Source organism: Panicum hallii, chromosome 7 (genome assembly GCF_002211085.1).
Source record: "Panicum hallii strain FIL2 chromosome 7, PHallii_v3.1, whole genome shotgun sequence".
Classification (NCBI taxonomy): Eukaryota; Viridiplantae; Streptophyta; class Magnoliopsida; order Poales; family Poaceae; genus Panicum; species Panicum hallii.
Genome location: NC_038048.1, coordinates 34,893,818 through 34,908,136, shown reverse-complemented (window position 1 = coordinate 34,908,136; position 14,319 = coordinate 34,893,818). Strand labels below are relative to the sequence as shown.

The window sequence follows — 14,319 nt, the reverse complement described above, 5'->3', positions numbered from 1 at the left end:
ATGAAGAAGCGAGAAAAGTAAAGGAAAGAAAAACACAGAGTGAGATCAAGGGGGAGACTGTTAGGTTGATCTCCAAAACCCCCTCGGATTCCCAACGGATCCGAGAGGGCCTTGCCCTCACGCGCCCTGATCGGGGGCGTACCAGCACGATCCAGCTGGTGGGGCCCCGTCGCACTGCGCCATATAAAAGGAGGTGGGGGCCAGCGGCACACGGCACGAATTCACCGGCGCCGCAGCCACCCCACCGACACAACCCTAACCCTAGCCGATCTAGAGGAGAGGCGCAGCAGCGACGGGAAGCATCACCGCCGGCACCCTCGACATCCTCTGCCTCGACCCGAACCTGTGCACGCGTCCTCGACCTCGACCTCGACCACCGCAAGCGCGTACGTCTACGGCCGGACCGCCCCGAGCCCCCCGCACTGCACCACCATGGCGGGCACGTCTGCGTCAGCTGCTGGACTAGGTCACGAGGGTATGCCGTGCTTCTCCCCTCTCTCTAACCTTCTGCATTACCCGATTAAGCCATTGCAAAGAGATTTTCCTAATCTAATCGCGCGGTAGCAGATCCTATAATCTAACAACCCTCCTCCATTCATGCGCATAGATCTTTTTTTTCTTTGAAAGACCCGGACAGCTTATGCTCGGCATATATTAATAAGGAGAATAGAGTTTGTTACATGCGCCAGAGGCGCAAAACGCAAGGAAACCCTGGACAACAGACCGATGCCCAGCGCCGGAAAACTTTAGCTAACTACTCGCTAAAGGATGCTCAACTAGCATGGCCAGGTGACGTGCGCCTGCCATCATCCAAGTTCTAGCTTCATCTCGCAGGTCGGACACTAGCGATTGTGCCGAGCGCTCCTTGGCCTGGAAAATCCTGCTGTTACGCTCCCACCAAATACACCAGATCGTCAGAATGATCATGGTACGCCCGCCAATAGCCTGCGACGAGCAGCCCTGCATAAGACCGAGAAACCAATCCTCCAGCGTGAGCCTAGCCCGCCAATGGCTAGGATCAAGACCCCTGCATCACATGCGCATAGATCAGGTTCGGTTGGCTACAGGTTTGGATTTGTATTGAATTCTTTATTTTAATTTGAATATGAATACAAGACGAGCTTGCAAAGTGGCATGTTGGCGCATCCAAGATGAGGATCCTGGTTGACTGGAATGAATAAGTGAGGTTGATGTGCTCATACTGATTGGTTGTTTCCTTCCGTTATTTTAGGCACTTGATTGTTTGTTTCCTTCCTTTCTTTTAATCACTTGATTGTTTAATCACAGGAGGTGTTCCTTAATTTGTCCTGCCTTTTATTTCCTTCCCTTGTTCTATGTACTTGATTGTTTCTCTCCTTCATTCCTGTGTGCACTTTTAGTAGTAGAGATGGAAATTACATTGAATTTATACAAAATCTTGAACGGAAAATTAGTTGTTATGTAAAATACCATTGAAAGATCGTTGTTTTGTAAAATACCACCGAAAGTATTAATCTGTTTCCACAAATACCACTCTATTACTTCTGTAGCTAACGGGATTTTTTTTACTCTATTGTGCAAAGTGAATTGTCGTTTCTACCCTTCTTCTCCATTGTCCTTCCCTCTCTTCTGTCACAGCAGCAGGCCATGCCACTCATGCCGTCCTGCACTTTGCCAGAAACCAATATCAAGCTCAGCCAAGAAGGTAGGAGTATGCAAACAAGTGTCACGGTTGTCGAGACGTTCGAGTCTGGGACCCTCATGCCGCCACCTATCACTGACCTGCCCTCGCCTAGCCCATCGCCACGCTCGGACACGGCGCTATTCGTGCTCATCTCCTTCGAAACACGCGTAAGACAGCGCAGACCGCGGGCCGCATATCCTCGAGCTCGGCACGTCGCTCCGGCCTCCGGGGCCGTTGCCTGCTGCTCGCGTTCTTCCCGGGGTTCCTGGCCACTGACAAGATGCTTCGGTCCCTGTTCTTCCGATGGCATCACCAAAACGGGGGATGCTCGCCTGCGTGTTCCTGCTGCTGCACGCGTCGGATCCTTGCTGCCGGCGGCCTCGCTCGCCATGCTAATTATGCCGCTACGCTGCTTCTCGACCACGTTCCCCACGGCAGGCCTTGTTGGGTTCCTCATCGCCGGCAGGGGACAAAGGAAAGATTGGAGCAGCGTATGTTCTAATGGCTGGTGCTTGTACTGAGATAACCAAGGGCATTTTGGTCCAATTTATCAGGATTGATGGCAAATTCTAACAGTGTCATTTCCGTAACGGTTTGATCTTTCAATAGTATTTTATTACGTAAAAACCATCTTTTAATGGTATTTTCCAGAAGTGGCAATCTTTTTTTAGTGCTACAGAGCTAATTTCCCCAATCTTGTAAACAGTACCAACAAATTTGCTTATTTTATTAGGGGTAAATTTGACCAATTTTAATAGCTCAATGAGTGGAAATTTTCTTACGGCTTTAACCGGACCAATAATTGTGGTAGTAAAATGATTTTTTTTCAACATGTATCCTCTTGGTCAACGATGACGGCTACGTGCAGGTCGAATGGGATCTTCCGGCCATAGCTGAAAGCAACCAGAACCTGAACGTTTTGGGAATTTTCAACTCCAGCCGGCTGATCACCGGAAATCCACGCCAACATCAGTCAGACCAACTCGGTGATTTCTGTGGTTGCATCGACTCGCGCTCCCAACGTCAAGAGGAGGTGCTTGATCGATTCTGCAATTACCCCCTGCGCTAACAAAATTCCAATTCTACGCTGATTCCGCCGCCATGGCTCTCGTCCTCGTCCTACTACTCTTCGTGCTCGTCTCCTCCCCGCCACGCGCTGCTTCTGCAAGGGATACCATCTCCCCAGGCGAGACGCTCGGTGGCAGCGACGAGCTCGTCTCCAGCAACGGCAAGTACAAGCTCGGCTTCTTCCAAACCGGCAGTGAGTCTCCTGGCAACGCCTCCAGCTACTGGTATTTGGGCATATGGATCAACAGGGTCCCCACCATGACCCCGGTGTGGGTCGCAAACGGGGACGATCCGATTGCTGATCTGACTGCGGCAGTGCTCACGATCTCTCCGGACGGCAACCTTGTCGTCCTAAACCCGGTCGCCGGATCCATCATCTGGTCCACCCAGGCCAACATCACAACGAACAACACCATGGCTACGCTGTCAGACGGAGGGAACCTCATGCTACAGAAATCGTTGGATCCCTCTGATGTTCTATGGCAAAGCTTCAACCACCCAACGAGTAGTCTTCTCCCCGGCGCAAAGCTAGGTCGGGACAAGGTCACCGGTCTGAACCGCCGTCTTGTTTCAAGGAAGAACTCAGTCGACCAGGCTCCCGGAGCGTACTCGTTGGAGCTCGACCCCTCAGGTGCTGCTCAGTTCATCCTTGTAGAGCTAAACTCTGGCGTAACATATTGGTCCAGTGGAGTCTGGAACGGCCGGTTCTTCAACTCGATACCGGACATGGGTGCTTATTCTGAATTTGTCAACAGCAGCAGAGAGGTGTGCCTCATAACTCCCATGGACGATGCAAACGTCGTTACCCGTCTTTCGTTGGAGGTTTCTGGTCAAATTAAGTCGTTCATCTGGTACGAGCAGTTACAAGATTGGGTAACTTCTGCTGTCCAACCAAAATCTCTATGCGATGTCTATGCACTCTGTGGGCCTCACACAGTCTGCAACGATAATGTGATCCCCTCTTGCAACTGTATGAAGGGCTTCTCCATCAAGTCACTCAAGGATTGGGAGCTAGAAGATCGAACAGGGGGGTGTGTAAGAAATAATCCATTAGATTGCAGTTGTAACAAGACCACGGGCTCAACAGATGGATTCTACTCCATACCATGCTTCAGACTGCCCCAAAATGCTCAGAACACAACAGGTGTTCTGAGTGAAGGTGAGTGTGCGCAGGTTTGCTTAAGTGATTGCTCCTGCACTGCGTACTCTTTCGGCGACTATGGCTGCTACGTCTGGCATGATGAACTGCTTAATGTCAAAGACCAGCAGTATAGTGACCTTACTAGTAATAAGGTGGAAATTCTAAAGGTTCGCCTTGCTGCAAAAGAATTGATAAGGTGGGAAAACCATAGAAGGGAAATGCTAGTTTGGGTTGTTACCAGTGCAACTGTGGCTTTGTTTGGACTTGTCCTGCTACTGATGATTTGGAGGAACCAAAAAAAGCAGTATTTTTGCACATTTAACAATGTTCAGGGTGGCAACGGAATTGTTGCATTTAGATACACAGACTTGAAGCATGCAACTAAATGTTTCTCGATCAAACTAGGGAGCGGTGGTTTCGGCTCTGTTTACAAGGGGATTCTGGCTGACTCAACTGCCATAGCAGTGAAGATGCTTGACGGTTTTCGTCAAGGAGAGAAGCAATTCAGGGCGGAAGTGAGCTCAATCGGAATCATCCAACATGTTAATTTAGTGAAACTGATTGGTTTCTGTTGTGAGGGAGATAAGAGATTGCTAGTTTACGAGTACTTGCCATATCATTCTCTTGATGTTCATCTATTTCAGAGAAGTGTCACATTTCTGAATTGGAAAACGAGGTATCAAGTGGCCCTAGGAGTTGCTAGAGGACTGGCATACTTGCACGAGAGTTGTCGGGAATATATCATACACTGTGATATTAAACCACAAAACATACTTCTTGATGCATCATTCACTCCAAAAATTGCAGACTTCGGAATGGCAAAGTTCATGCAAAGGGACTTCAGCCGAGCCTTGACCACAATGAGAGGTACTATAGGTTATCTTGCACCTGAATGGCTTAGTGGAGTGGCTATTACAACAAAAATTGATGTTTATAGCTATGGGATGGTGTTATTAGAAATTATATCAGGAAGGAGAAACACATCTGAACTATGCAGTAGTTGTGCTGATGATAATGATGTTTATTTTCCTCTGCAAGTCGCAAATGGTATTCTCAAGGGCGATGTGCAGGGTTTGGTAGATCCTAAGTTGCGGGGAGATGTCAATTTGGAAGAGGTAGAACGAGTTTGCAAAATTGCTTGTTGGTGCATCCAAGATAAGGACTCCGATCGACCGGCAATGGGTGAGGTTGTTCAGATTTTAGAGGGTCTACGTGAGGTCGATGTGCCTCCAATTCCAAAAATACTCCAAGCTGTTGCAGAAAGCCCACATTAATATAATTCTTTCTGCAGAAATAAGTATTTTTTTCTGAGGAAAGTAAATTTGATTTGAGAGTGAACTCTTGTGATGAATGAGCACATCTAACATTCAAGAATTATCGAAAAATATAAGAGTATCTGGCATAATTCACCCCTCACCTGACTCATCATTAATTTAAGCTTGGTAATTGGTTAGCAAAAAGCCAAAGTTAATTGCATCTCTAGAATCTTTGTGACTAATTGATAGGCACCACAGTTATTTTCTGTTCCTCGTTAATATGTCCTAAAGATCATAGATATTCTTACATTCGTGGACAGGAGGAGAATATCTGTAGTAGAACAAATCAAACATGATATTTATGATATCACTACTCTTAACGACAATCAACCATGAATCGATCAATTTTATCCATACTTTTTTGTTGAATAAATTACTTGAGTAGAAAATATCACCATCAATCGGCCACTGTCCTTTTTTATTGGTTGTTGGGGAAGGCTCTTGATGCAACACCAGGACACCCTACGAATATGGCCCCCTGTCCCCGTGACCTCACTACCCTACACCAACCGTGGGAACAATGCCCCAGACGAGCAGCCAGGAGGCCAAGGTGGTCCAGTTAACTATTTTTTTTAACACTATGCCAACATATAAAACTATAAAATTCTCCAAATACAATACGATGAAAGATAAAAAATGTCTTGCCAACATACTGCTACTTCTTGTCAGGCCCATGGCTTCCAATGGTTATAAATGTGCTGATTATATCATCTTCGTTCACTTGTAAGAAAAATATCTCATTTAGTGAAAGAGATGCAATATCTCCGCTCCTCTTCATGTTTCAACAAATCTACAAGAGAATTTTGCAACTTTGAATTTACCATTCCAATTCCGCATTGAAATCCTAAAACTAAACTAAAATAGATTTAAATCAATTGTTCGTATTTCACGTTTGCATTGTACAAGGAAGTGGCCGGCGCCCCTTCTCCGAACTCCGTCGCCTATCGCCCGCCTTCTCTCAATGGCGTCATGCCGGTCGTCGGCAACGGGAAGGCAGTGCCGGGGTGCTTCCTAGGGTTTAGGTTTAATCGAGACTCGAGAGGGAATCAAAGGCATTTGGGCAATAGCGAAAGGCGGAGGGTGAGATCAAGAATCGTACCTCTCACCAGCGTAATTTGCTGCTCGCCGCTAATGTTGGTCTACGCCGCCGGAGGACACACCAAGGGACGGGCACTCGCTGATCCTCTACATATAGCATGAGCGAACAGCCCAAAGGGAACTGACAAACAAAAACAGCAAACAAATGTGGGCCAATTCCTGAGGGGTGATGGGCTTTGGAACAAAATTCCAGAATTTTCCATGGCCCACACCACGTCTAAGTTTAGTCGAGCCATCCATAGATTCTTAGACTACTGTTTAGTTGAATACTGCAGTTGTGGAAGGCCAGACTTCCTTAGCTCCCTGGCCCACTCATCGTACTCTTTATTTCTTAACTAACTTTGCCACACTTGTGGCTAAGAATTTGTTGGTCGCACTGCCCAACCTTGTGCCCAACCTTGTGGCAACATCGGTGTCCAACCAAACATACCCTTAATTGCCTTCATTGCCTGTAGACTGCACCACCGGTGGGTCCGAGGTAAGCATGTCACTAGTTTGGCATCTCCAGAATATTCCTAATTTCTTGTAATGTGCGTACAATGCTAAACAATATAATATTAAGGGTTTGGCCGCGGCAAAAGAATTCCCAATTTTTATATAATTTTTCCATTCATGTTGGAGTTACCAAATGTTATCCCAATATCAGCTAATAATATTCAGAACTCGAAAAATTGAAGGGAAAAACTCTAAATCTGTGTTGACAATAAAAGTTGTCACGTAATCCGGAATATGTGATCTTGGAGCGTGGCAAGTTTTCTCATCAAGAATCTAAACAAACTTTGTGCAAGCACAATTCACATTTACCAATAGTATGCTTACCCACAGGAGAGGAGTGCGGAGGCCACAAGTCCTCAATTAAACCCCCAAAAAAAAGTTTACCAAAACCCTTTTGTGTTACTGTTTTGACACGATGCAAGTGAGATTACTGAGCACCGAGTATGTGGCGTGTAGGTGTGGGTGCTACTTCTACTGACTCCATCGTTGCTTTCTTCTCTATATATGCTCCAGAAGGGTCAACGATAACGGCTAGGTGCAGGCCGAATGAGATCTTCCGGCGATAGCTGCAAGCAGCCTTGGCGTGGGAGGCATGTCTACCTCCACAAGACCTTCAAGGATCTGGACCACCTTGCCCATCGCCGGCCGGTCAGCCTCATTGTCCTGAATGCACCAGCAGGCGACCTTGCACGCCCTCTCCACCTCCTCGACGACGGCGTCGCTGCTCAGACTCCGATCCACGAGTCTCATCACATCCCCCTCGAGAAGCTTCCGCGCGACCAGGACCGGGAAGTAGACAACCTCGTCATCGTCCTCGCCGCCGCCGCACTCTTCCTCCGAGTTCATCCTCCCGGACACGATCTCCAGCAGCACCATCCCGTAGGCGTACACGTCGACCTTGGGCGTGACAGGCATCCCGCTGATCCACTCCGGCGCGAGGTACCCGACGGTTCCCCTGGCCGTGGTCAGCACCCGGCTCAAGTCCCTCGCCATGAGCTTGGCCATCCCGAAGTCCGCGATCTTGGGGCGGAACGATCCATCGAGGAGGATGTTCTGCGGCTTGACGTCGCAGTGGATGACGCAGTCCCGGCAGCTCTCGTGCAGGTACGCCAGGCCCCGGGCGACGCCGAGCGCCACCCGGTACCTGGTGCTCCAGCTCAGGGTCAGGGCTGCGGCGTTGCTCTTGCTCCGGAAGAGGTGGACGTCGAGGGAGAGATTGGGCATGTGCTCGTACACGAGCAGCCTCCTGTCGCGCTCGCAGCAGAAGCCGATCATCTTGACCAGGTTGGTGTGCTGGAGGATGCCGATGGAGCTCACCTCGGCCCTGAACTGCTTCTCCGCCCGGCACGAGCCGTGGAGCCTCTTGACGGCGATGGTCGTGGACGTGTTCAACGATCCCTTGAACACGGAACCGAATCCGCCGGCCCCGATCTTGTCTGAAAAATCTCCGGTCGCTCGCTGCAGATCTCTGTATCTGAACGCGATCAGCCCACCGTCGCAATGTGGACGATGCCTTCTGTTCCTTCTGGCCATCACCATCAGCAGAAGGACGAGCACTGAGACGCACAAAGCAGCAGTACCTGTTGCAATGGCGCCTCCAATCACCATCGCTCTGCTCTTCTTCCTTGTCTGAAACTCCTTGGCAGCGAGGCGAAGGTGAAGAACTTCGCCGTTACCAGCGGCGGCATCAGCAAACTGCAGGTGTCTCACATTGACCAGCTCACCGTGCCAGACGGAGCAACCACCGGTACCAAAGGAATACGCGGAGCAAGAGCAGGTGCTCAGGCAAGCCTGCTCGCATTCAGCCGCGCTTGTCACGGGTCCTCCTACGCTGCGTGGATCGTACGGTAACCTCACCGCTGCCACGGCGTAGAACCTGTCCGCCGGCCCGGCGACGCTGCCGTTGCCGCCGCAATAATCCAACGGAACGTCCCTCTTGCATCCGGCGGTTCTGTCGCCCAGCTCCCAGACATCGGGCGCCGCCACGGAGAAGCCCCTGAGGCAGCTGCACGCCGAGGCCGCGTTGTCGTCGCAGACCGCGAACGGCCCGCAGGCGGCGTGCGCGTCGCACCGGAGCTCCGGGTGCCTGTAGATCGTGATCCACTCCTGCGTGCTCTCCTGCCAGAGGAGGACCTTCCTCTGCCCGGACACGTCCAGGAAGCTGTACACGGTGTCGGTCTCGTCGCGCAGATGGTACTTGAAGGACACCTCCCGGCCGTCGTTGACGAAGGTGAAGTCGAACAGGTGGCGCGCCGCCATCCCCGGCACCGAGCTGAAGTACTGGTACTGCCCGTTCCAGTCGCCGCTGGACCAGTACGGCACGGACGAGTTCCACAGCAGCTGGACGACGCCAGCGAGGCCCAGCTCCATGGAGTACACGCCGGGGGACTGGTCCAGCAGGTTCCTCCGCGAGACGAGGCGGCGCGCCCGGCCAGTGACCTTGTCCAGCCCGATCGTCGCGTCGGGGAGGAGGGTGTCCGCCGGGTGGTCGAAGCTCTGCCACAGCGCGTCGGTGGCCGAGCCACGCAGGACGAGGTTCCCGGTGTCCAGGAGCACGAGCACGGTGGCATTGGCTGCCGCCGTCACGTTGGCTCCGCTGGACCAGACGGTGGCGTTGGTGGCCCTGTTCAGCAGGACGAGGTTGCCGTCTCCGGAGAACGTGAGCTCGGATGAGCTTGGGTCCGCCAACGGCTCCTCCCTGTTTGCCACCCACACTGGAGTGAACATGGGAATCTTGTTGAACCATATGCCCAGATGCCAGCGGTTGGTGTAGCGAGAGGGCTCGCTGCCGGCGCCGGCGAGCTGGAAGAAGCCGAGCGCGAACTTGCCGTTGCCGGAGACGAGCTTGTCGCCGGCGGCTAGGGACTGGCCGCGGATGAGTGCCTTGATGCTGGCGGCAGAGCTTGCGGGAGTGTGGTGGCTGAAGAGATGCAGTGCTACTACCAGCAGGAAGAGGAGACGCATGGTGATTGTGGGCAGGCAGAGTATAGCTTGCTGCTAGGAGGAAGAAAGGTGTGTCCCTCGCTCCCTCCTAGATAGTTGAGCGAGCACAACGGCGTGGCTGCTGGCTGCTCTGCTTAACCCCCAAATGGGCGAAATGGTTTCGATTCATCACGTCCCTGATGCGAATCCGCGGTTGATTGTAAGTTCCAAAACTTACCTATCGAAATCCCTAAAGTAATTCTATAACAGGACCTCCCCTCCCATAATGTAATTTTCTTCTTTTTTATTTTTTCTTTTCCTTTGCCTATTTCCAGCCGGTGACTAAATTTGTTCCCTAAACTTTTCTTCCAAACTGGGTATTAAGTTTTGTTTTCAAATTTTTTCTTCTATTTTTTGTTTTTCATTAAAAATCTTTATCTCCCAAGTTTGATCTTAAGTTTTTACTTCCAAATTTTTTATTCCTGAAATTTTTCTCCCAAATTTGTTCTTAAGTTTTGTTTTCCAATTTTTTTCTCCTAAAATTTTGTTCGAGATCTTTTTTAAGTTTTACTGAAAGTTTGTTTCAAAAATTTTCCCAAACTTTTCTTCCTAAGTCTTTTTGTGTTTTTTGTTTCTGACCTTTATAATTTTCTCTTTCTAAAATTTTTATCTTTACAATTTGATCAAACTTTATGTATGTAAATGTTTGTATGTAACTTTTGTGTATATAAACAGAAAAAGAGAAAGGGATACATGCGGACCGTACGGAACCCCTCCATACGGTCACCCGCAAATTAGCGTGCCCTTCTTGCAGTCGCGCTGGTCGCAAGATGCTGAGGTAGCGGTTGCATTGGGTACTCTCCTGTTCGTTTCCCACTCGGCTGATTGTCTGTGTAAAAAACTTGTGAGCCTGGTTGGGTAGCAAATTATTAGGCATGACAAGAGGGACTGAAGTTGACCTCGCTATGTATGTATCACCTTCTTCGGAGATTTTGAGTTTGTCCAAAGTTAAAGTATCCTAAATTTGATAAAAATTTTATAGAGAAGAGTACTAGTATCTACCACATTAAATTAAATTAATAAAATATATTTCATAATGAATTCGAAGATGCCCATTTGATAAAAAATTTAGAATAGTATAACTTAGAATAAATTCTAAAGTTCCTTGTATCTTTGGCCGGAGGGGGTATCTCCAATTCCCAATTTCAACCTTGTAGCCACCAATATATGCAGATGCTTATGAGATCGAACATCTCAATCATTGAACCACCAATATATAACTATGTATTTATTTTGCTTCTAAAAGGCAACATCATGTCACTAAAACTACTTGTCAAATTGCCATGCTTTTCTTGAGACGACAAAAAATTTTAAAATTGAAACGAGTCAAAGTACCATATTTGGAAAGGGCGACTAGTAAACTATAACCTGCGCCCTTACCAATTAGAGCAGGTACAATAAAGCCTAGTCAGCTGGTTATAAGATTTATTTTATTATATTTATGCTGAGGTCGAGGAGAGAAGAGAGAAGAGAGAGAAGGAGCTGGCTGTAGGATAGTAGCCAGCTCATAACTGGTTATAGCCCAAATTCCCAGACTGAGGTGAGAGAATGAGATTATGCAAGTGGGTCTAATATTAATTACGCAACACTCTTTTAGCCAACATAATAGCCAATCTATTATATTTGTTGACTACAATATTAATTTTAGATGATATAGCAAACTTTTGTAGTCGGCAGCGGGCTAAACTATTGTTCTTGCTCTTATCGCAATACTACGCTGGGTCTCCCGGGAAGCACGTGACAGACATGCAGCGCGTGGTTTTGATGGAACACACGTGGTGGGTCACTCGCGCGGCGCCGGTGCTGGCTTTTTCTGACCGGCGGCGGCGCCCGTGCCCGGCCTACCGACCGGCCGAGAATCCATATGCGAAACGTGGAATAGTGGCCGTATCTGTTCTTGTCACTCAAGCAGCAAGTGGCATCGGCGTGCCCTCCCTCACGCCAGGGGACGTACGAATCAAAGCCGCCAGTTTGAGCAATCTGCCCAAGAGATGACCAATCATGTCAACGCAGCATCCTTGGAGAGTTATCTGTGAGCGGAGATTAATCTTGGAGAGTTCCTAACGGAGGGCACGGCGGCGAACAGGCGCCCCGAGGAGCGAGAGCGATGGGAGTCGTCAGCACAGGACTGCGAGGGGGGGGGGGGGGGGGGACACACCAAGATGGCGCGATGGCCGGGCGATCCGCCGTAGTTCCTCGCCAATCCTCCGGGGAGGAAGATGAGGTGACGGAAGCGGTCCTGGCGGCGGATTAAAATGGGCCCAAAGTTGGTCACCTGCAGAATATATATGGGCCGACAAAGAATAAAGGCAGAAAACAAGCCCATCTCACTGGCTGTGAATGGATTGGCCCAGCTCGACTGTTTATTCCTTCACCCCTGAATTCGAAGCACGATGAATGATTTATACAAATCATACGCTGAAACCAATATCACAATGCGTGCTTGAAAACAGTTCGAACAAAACCATTCAGTCATTTTTTTTGAACAAATCACTTTTCATTTGATTTGAGTGAGGCCAAACATCCAGAGCACTACAAGTACAAGATACCAGATCGGCAAGAAACGATTCCCAACCCAGTTCTAGCGTAGCAGACTGGCACTACAGGCCAGACAAATCGAAAGAGCGCTGACGAAGAGCATCGCTCAGGCCCTCTCGCCCCTGATGCGGCGCGCGAGCTGGATGTCCTTGGGCATGATGGTGACCCTCTTGGCGTGGATGGCGCACAGGTTGGTGTCCTCGAAGAGCCCCACTAGGTACGCCTCCGCGGCCTCCTGCAGCGCCGCCACGGCGGACGACTGGAACCGGAGGTCCGTCTTGAAGTCCTGCGCGATCTCCCGCACCAGCCGCTGGAAGGGGAGCTTGCGGATGAGAAGCTCCGTGCTCTTCTGGTACTTGCGGATCTCGCGGAGCGCGACGGTGCCGGGGCGGAAGCGGTGGGGCTTCTTCACGCCGCCGGTGGCCGGCGCCGACTTGCGGGCGGCCTTGGTGGCCAGCTGCTTCCTCGGCGCCTTGCCGCCGGTCGACTTGCGCGCCGTCTGCTTCGTGCGGGCCATCGGAGCGGAAGCGAGGAGCCTGGGATCGGGCGGCGGCGCGGGGAGGTTGGAGGATTTGGGAGGATTGGAAACTGGAGCGCGAAGGGGCGGTGGGTGGATTTGGGATTCGAGGTGGGCTTTTTGTAGCTGTAGAAATAGAAGGGTGGGGAAGGCGGGATCGCCAAAATTTTGGGAGGCGCGGGTGGCGGGAGAGTTTTTGGCCGTTGGATGAGATGGACGGTGAGCGTACCGCTGCTGGTTTGGCGATCCGCGTGGTGTGTGATGGTGGGAGGCCACTGGCTGAGGCTACTTCCGCGGGGATCGCTGGCCCCACCTGGTGGCTTCGGCCGCGGCTAACGGGCTGAGCTTGGCGAGGAACGGGCCGGTGCAGCCCAGCGGCGGGAAGGCCGGCCTGCCAGACGTCGCGTGTAGAAAAGGTTTGGAAGTTGGAAATGGCCGAAAGGGAGAGAGTTTTTTTAAAAAAAAGGGTTAAAAAATTTAAATTCGAAAAAGGGGTGCCCATTTGGAAGAATTTGAAAAATGAGTGTCTCCCGCCCGATCAACGGGCGGGCAGGAGGCGACATCCCGCCCATCCAACGGGCGGGGGTCGAAAAAAAGCGAATATGCCCCCGGGGAGAGGCCTCTTCGCAAAAGAAAACTTTTCTTATTCGTGAAGAGACCCCTGACCAACGGGCGGGAGGGAGGCATCCCGTCCTCCCAACGGGCGGGAGGTTCCCCCGAGGGGCATCCCGCCCTTCCAACGGGCGGGACGGTCCCCCCCCCCCACTATTTAAGCCCCCCACCCACCCCTAATTCTCATAATATTCAGCAAAAATCAACAAAAAAAGAAAGGGAGGAGAGGAAGAGAGGAGTGGAGAGGAGAGGAAGCGGCGAAGCCCTGTCGACACGTCGGTTTAGAGGTATATTCTCGTTATAGTCGTATAATTATCAATTGTTCTTACGAATATTTGTTAGGGTAGTTATACGTAGAATAGTTTTCAGTATTTTCAATAGCTTTTAGAAATATTTGTTTTTTAGAAATATTTGTTAGGGTAGTTCTATTTTAAATAGTTCTTAGTATTTTCAATAGTTTGTAGATATATTTCTTAGGGTAGTTAAATTTTGAATAGTTTTTATAGTTTCAGTAGTTTTCAGATATATTTCTTAGGGTAGTTATATTTTGAATAGTTTTTAGTATTTTCAATAGCTTTTAGAAATATTTGTTAGGGTAGTTATATTTTGAATAGTTTTTAGTAATTTTAATAGTTTTTATATATATTTCTTAGGGTAGTTGTGTTTTGAATAGTTTTTAGGAATATTTCTTAGGGTAGTTAAATTTTGAATAGTTTTTAGTAATTCAATAGTTTTTAGTAATTCAATAGTTTTTAGATATATTTCTTAGGGTAGTTATATTTTGAATAGTTTTTAGTATTTTCAATAGTTTTTAGGAATATTTCTTAGGGTAGTTATATTTTGAATAGTTTTTAGTAATTCAATAGTTTTTAGATATATTTCTTATGGT

At 49.3% G+C, this 14,319-nt stretch overlaps 3 protein-coding genes across 3 annotated transcripts; 1 reads left to right on the top strand and 2 right to left on the bottom strand.

Annotated features, from left to right (window-relative positions):
- The first annotated feature begins 2,581 nt into the window (after nt 1-2,581).
- LOC112899335 (G-type lectin S-receptor-like serine/threonine-protein kinase At2g19130) lies at nt 2,582-5,198 on the top strand. Its single transcript, XM_025967768.1, has one exon. It carries the CDS (start codon nt 2,765-2,767, stop codon nt 5,144-5,146), a length of 2,382 nt encoding a protein of 793 aa, XP_025823553.1. The 5' UTR covers nt 2,582-2,764; the 3' UTR covers nt 5,147-5,198.
- A 1,969-nt stretch (nt 5,199-7,167) lies between these two features.
- On the bottom strand, nt 7,168-9,949 carry LOC112899334 (G-type lectin S-receptor-like serine/threonine-protein kinase At2g19130). The gene has a single exon (XM_025967767.1). The coding sequence runs from the start codon at nt 9,743-9,745 to the stop codon at nt 7,313-7,315; it is 2,433 nt and encodes an 810-aa protein (XP_025823552.1). The 5' UTR covers nt 9,746-9,949; the 3' UTR covers nt 7,168-7,312.
- Nucleotides 9,950-12,242: 2,293 nt separating this feature from the next.
- Nucleotides 12,243-12,904, bottom strand: LOC112899336 (histone H3.2). Its single transcript, XM_025967769.1, has one exon. The coding sequence runs from the start codon at nt 12,816-12,818 to the stop codon at nt 12,408-12,410; it is 411 nt and encodes a 136-aa protein (XP_025823554.1). The 5' UTR covers nt 12,819-12,904; the 3' UTR covers nt 12,243-12,407.
- Between the last annotated feature and the right edge of the window lie 1,415 nt (nt 12,905-14,319).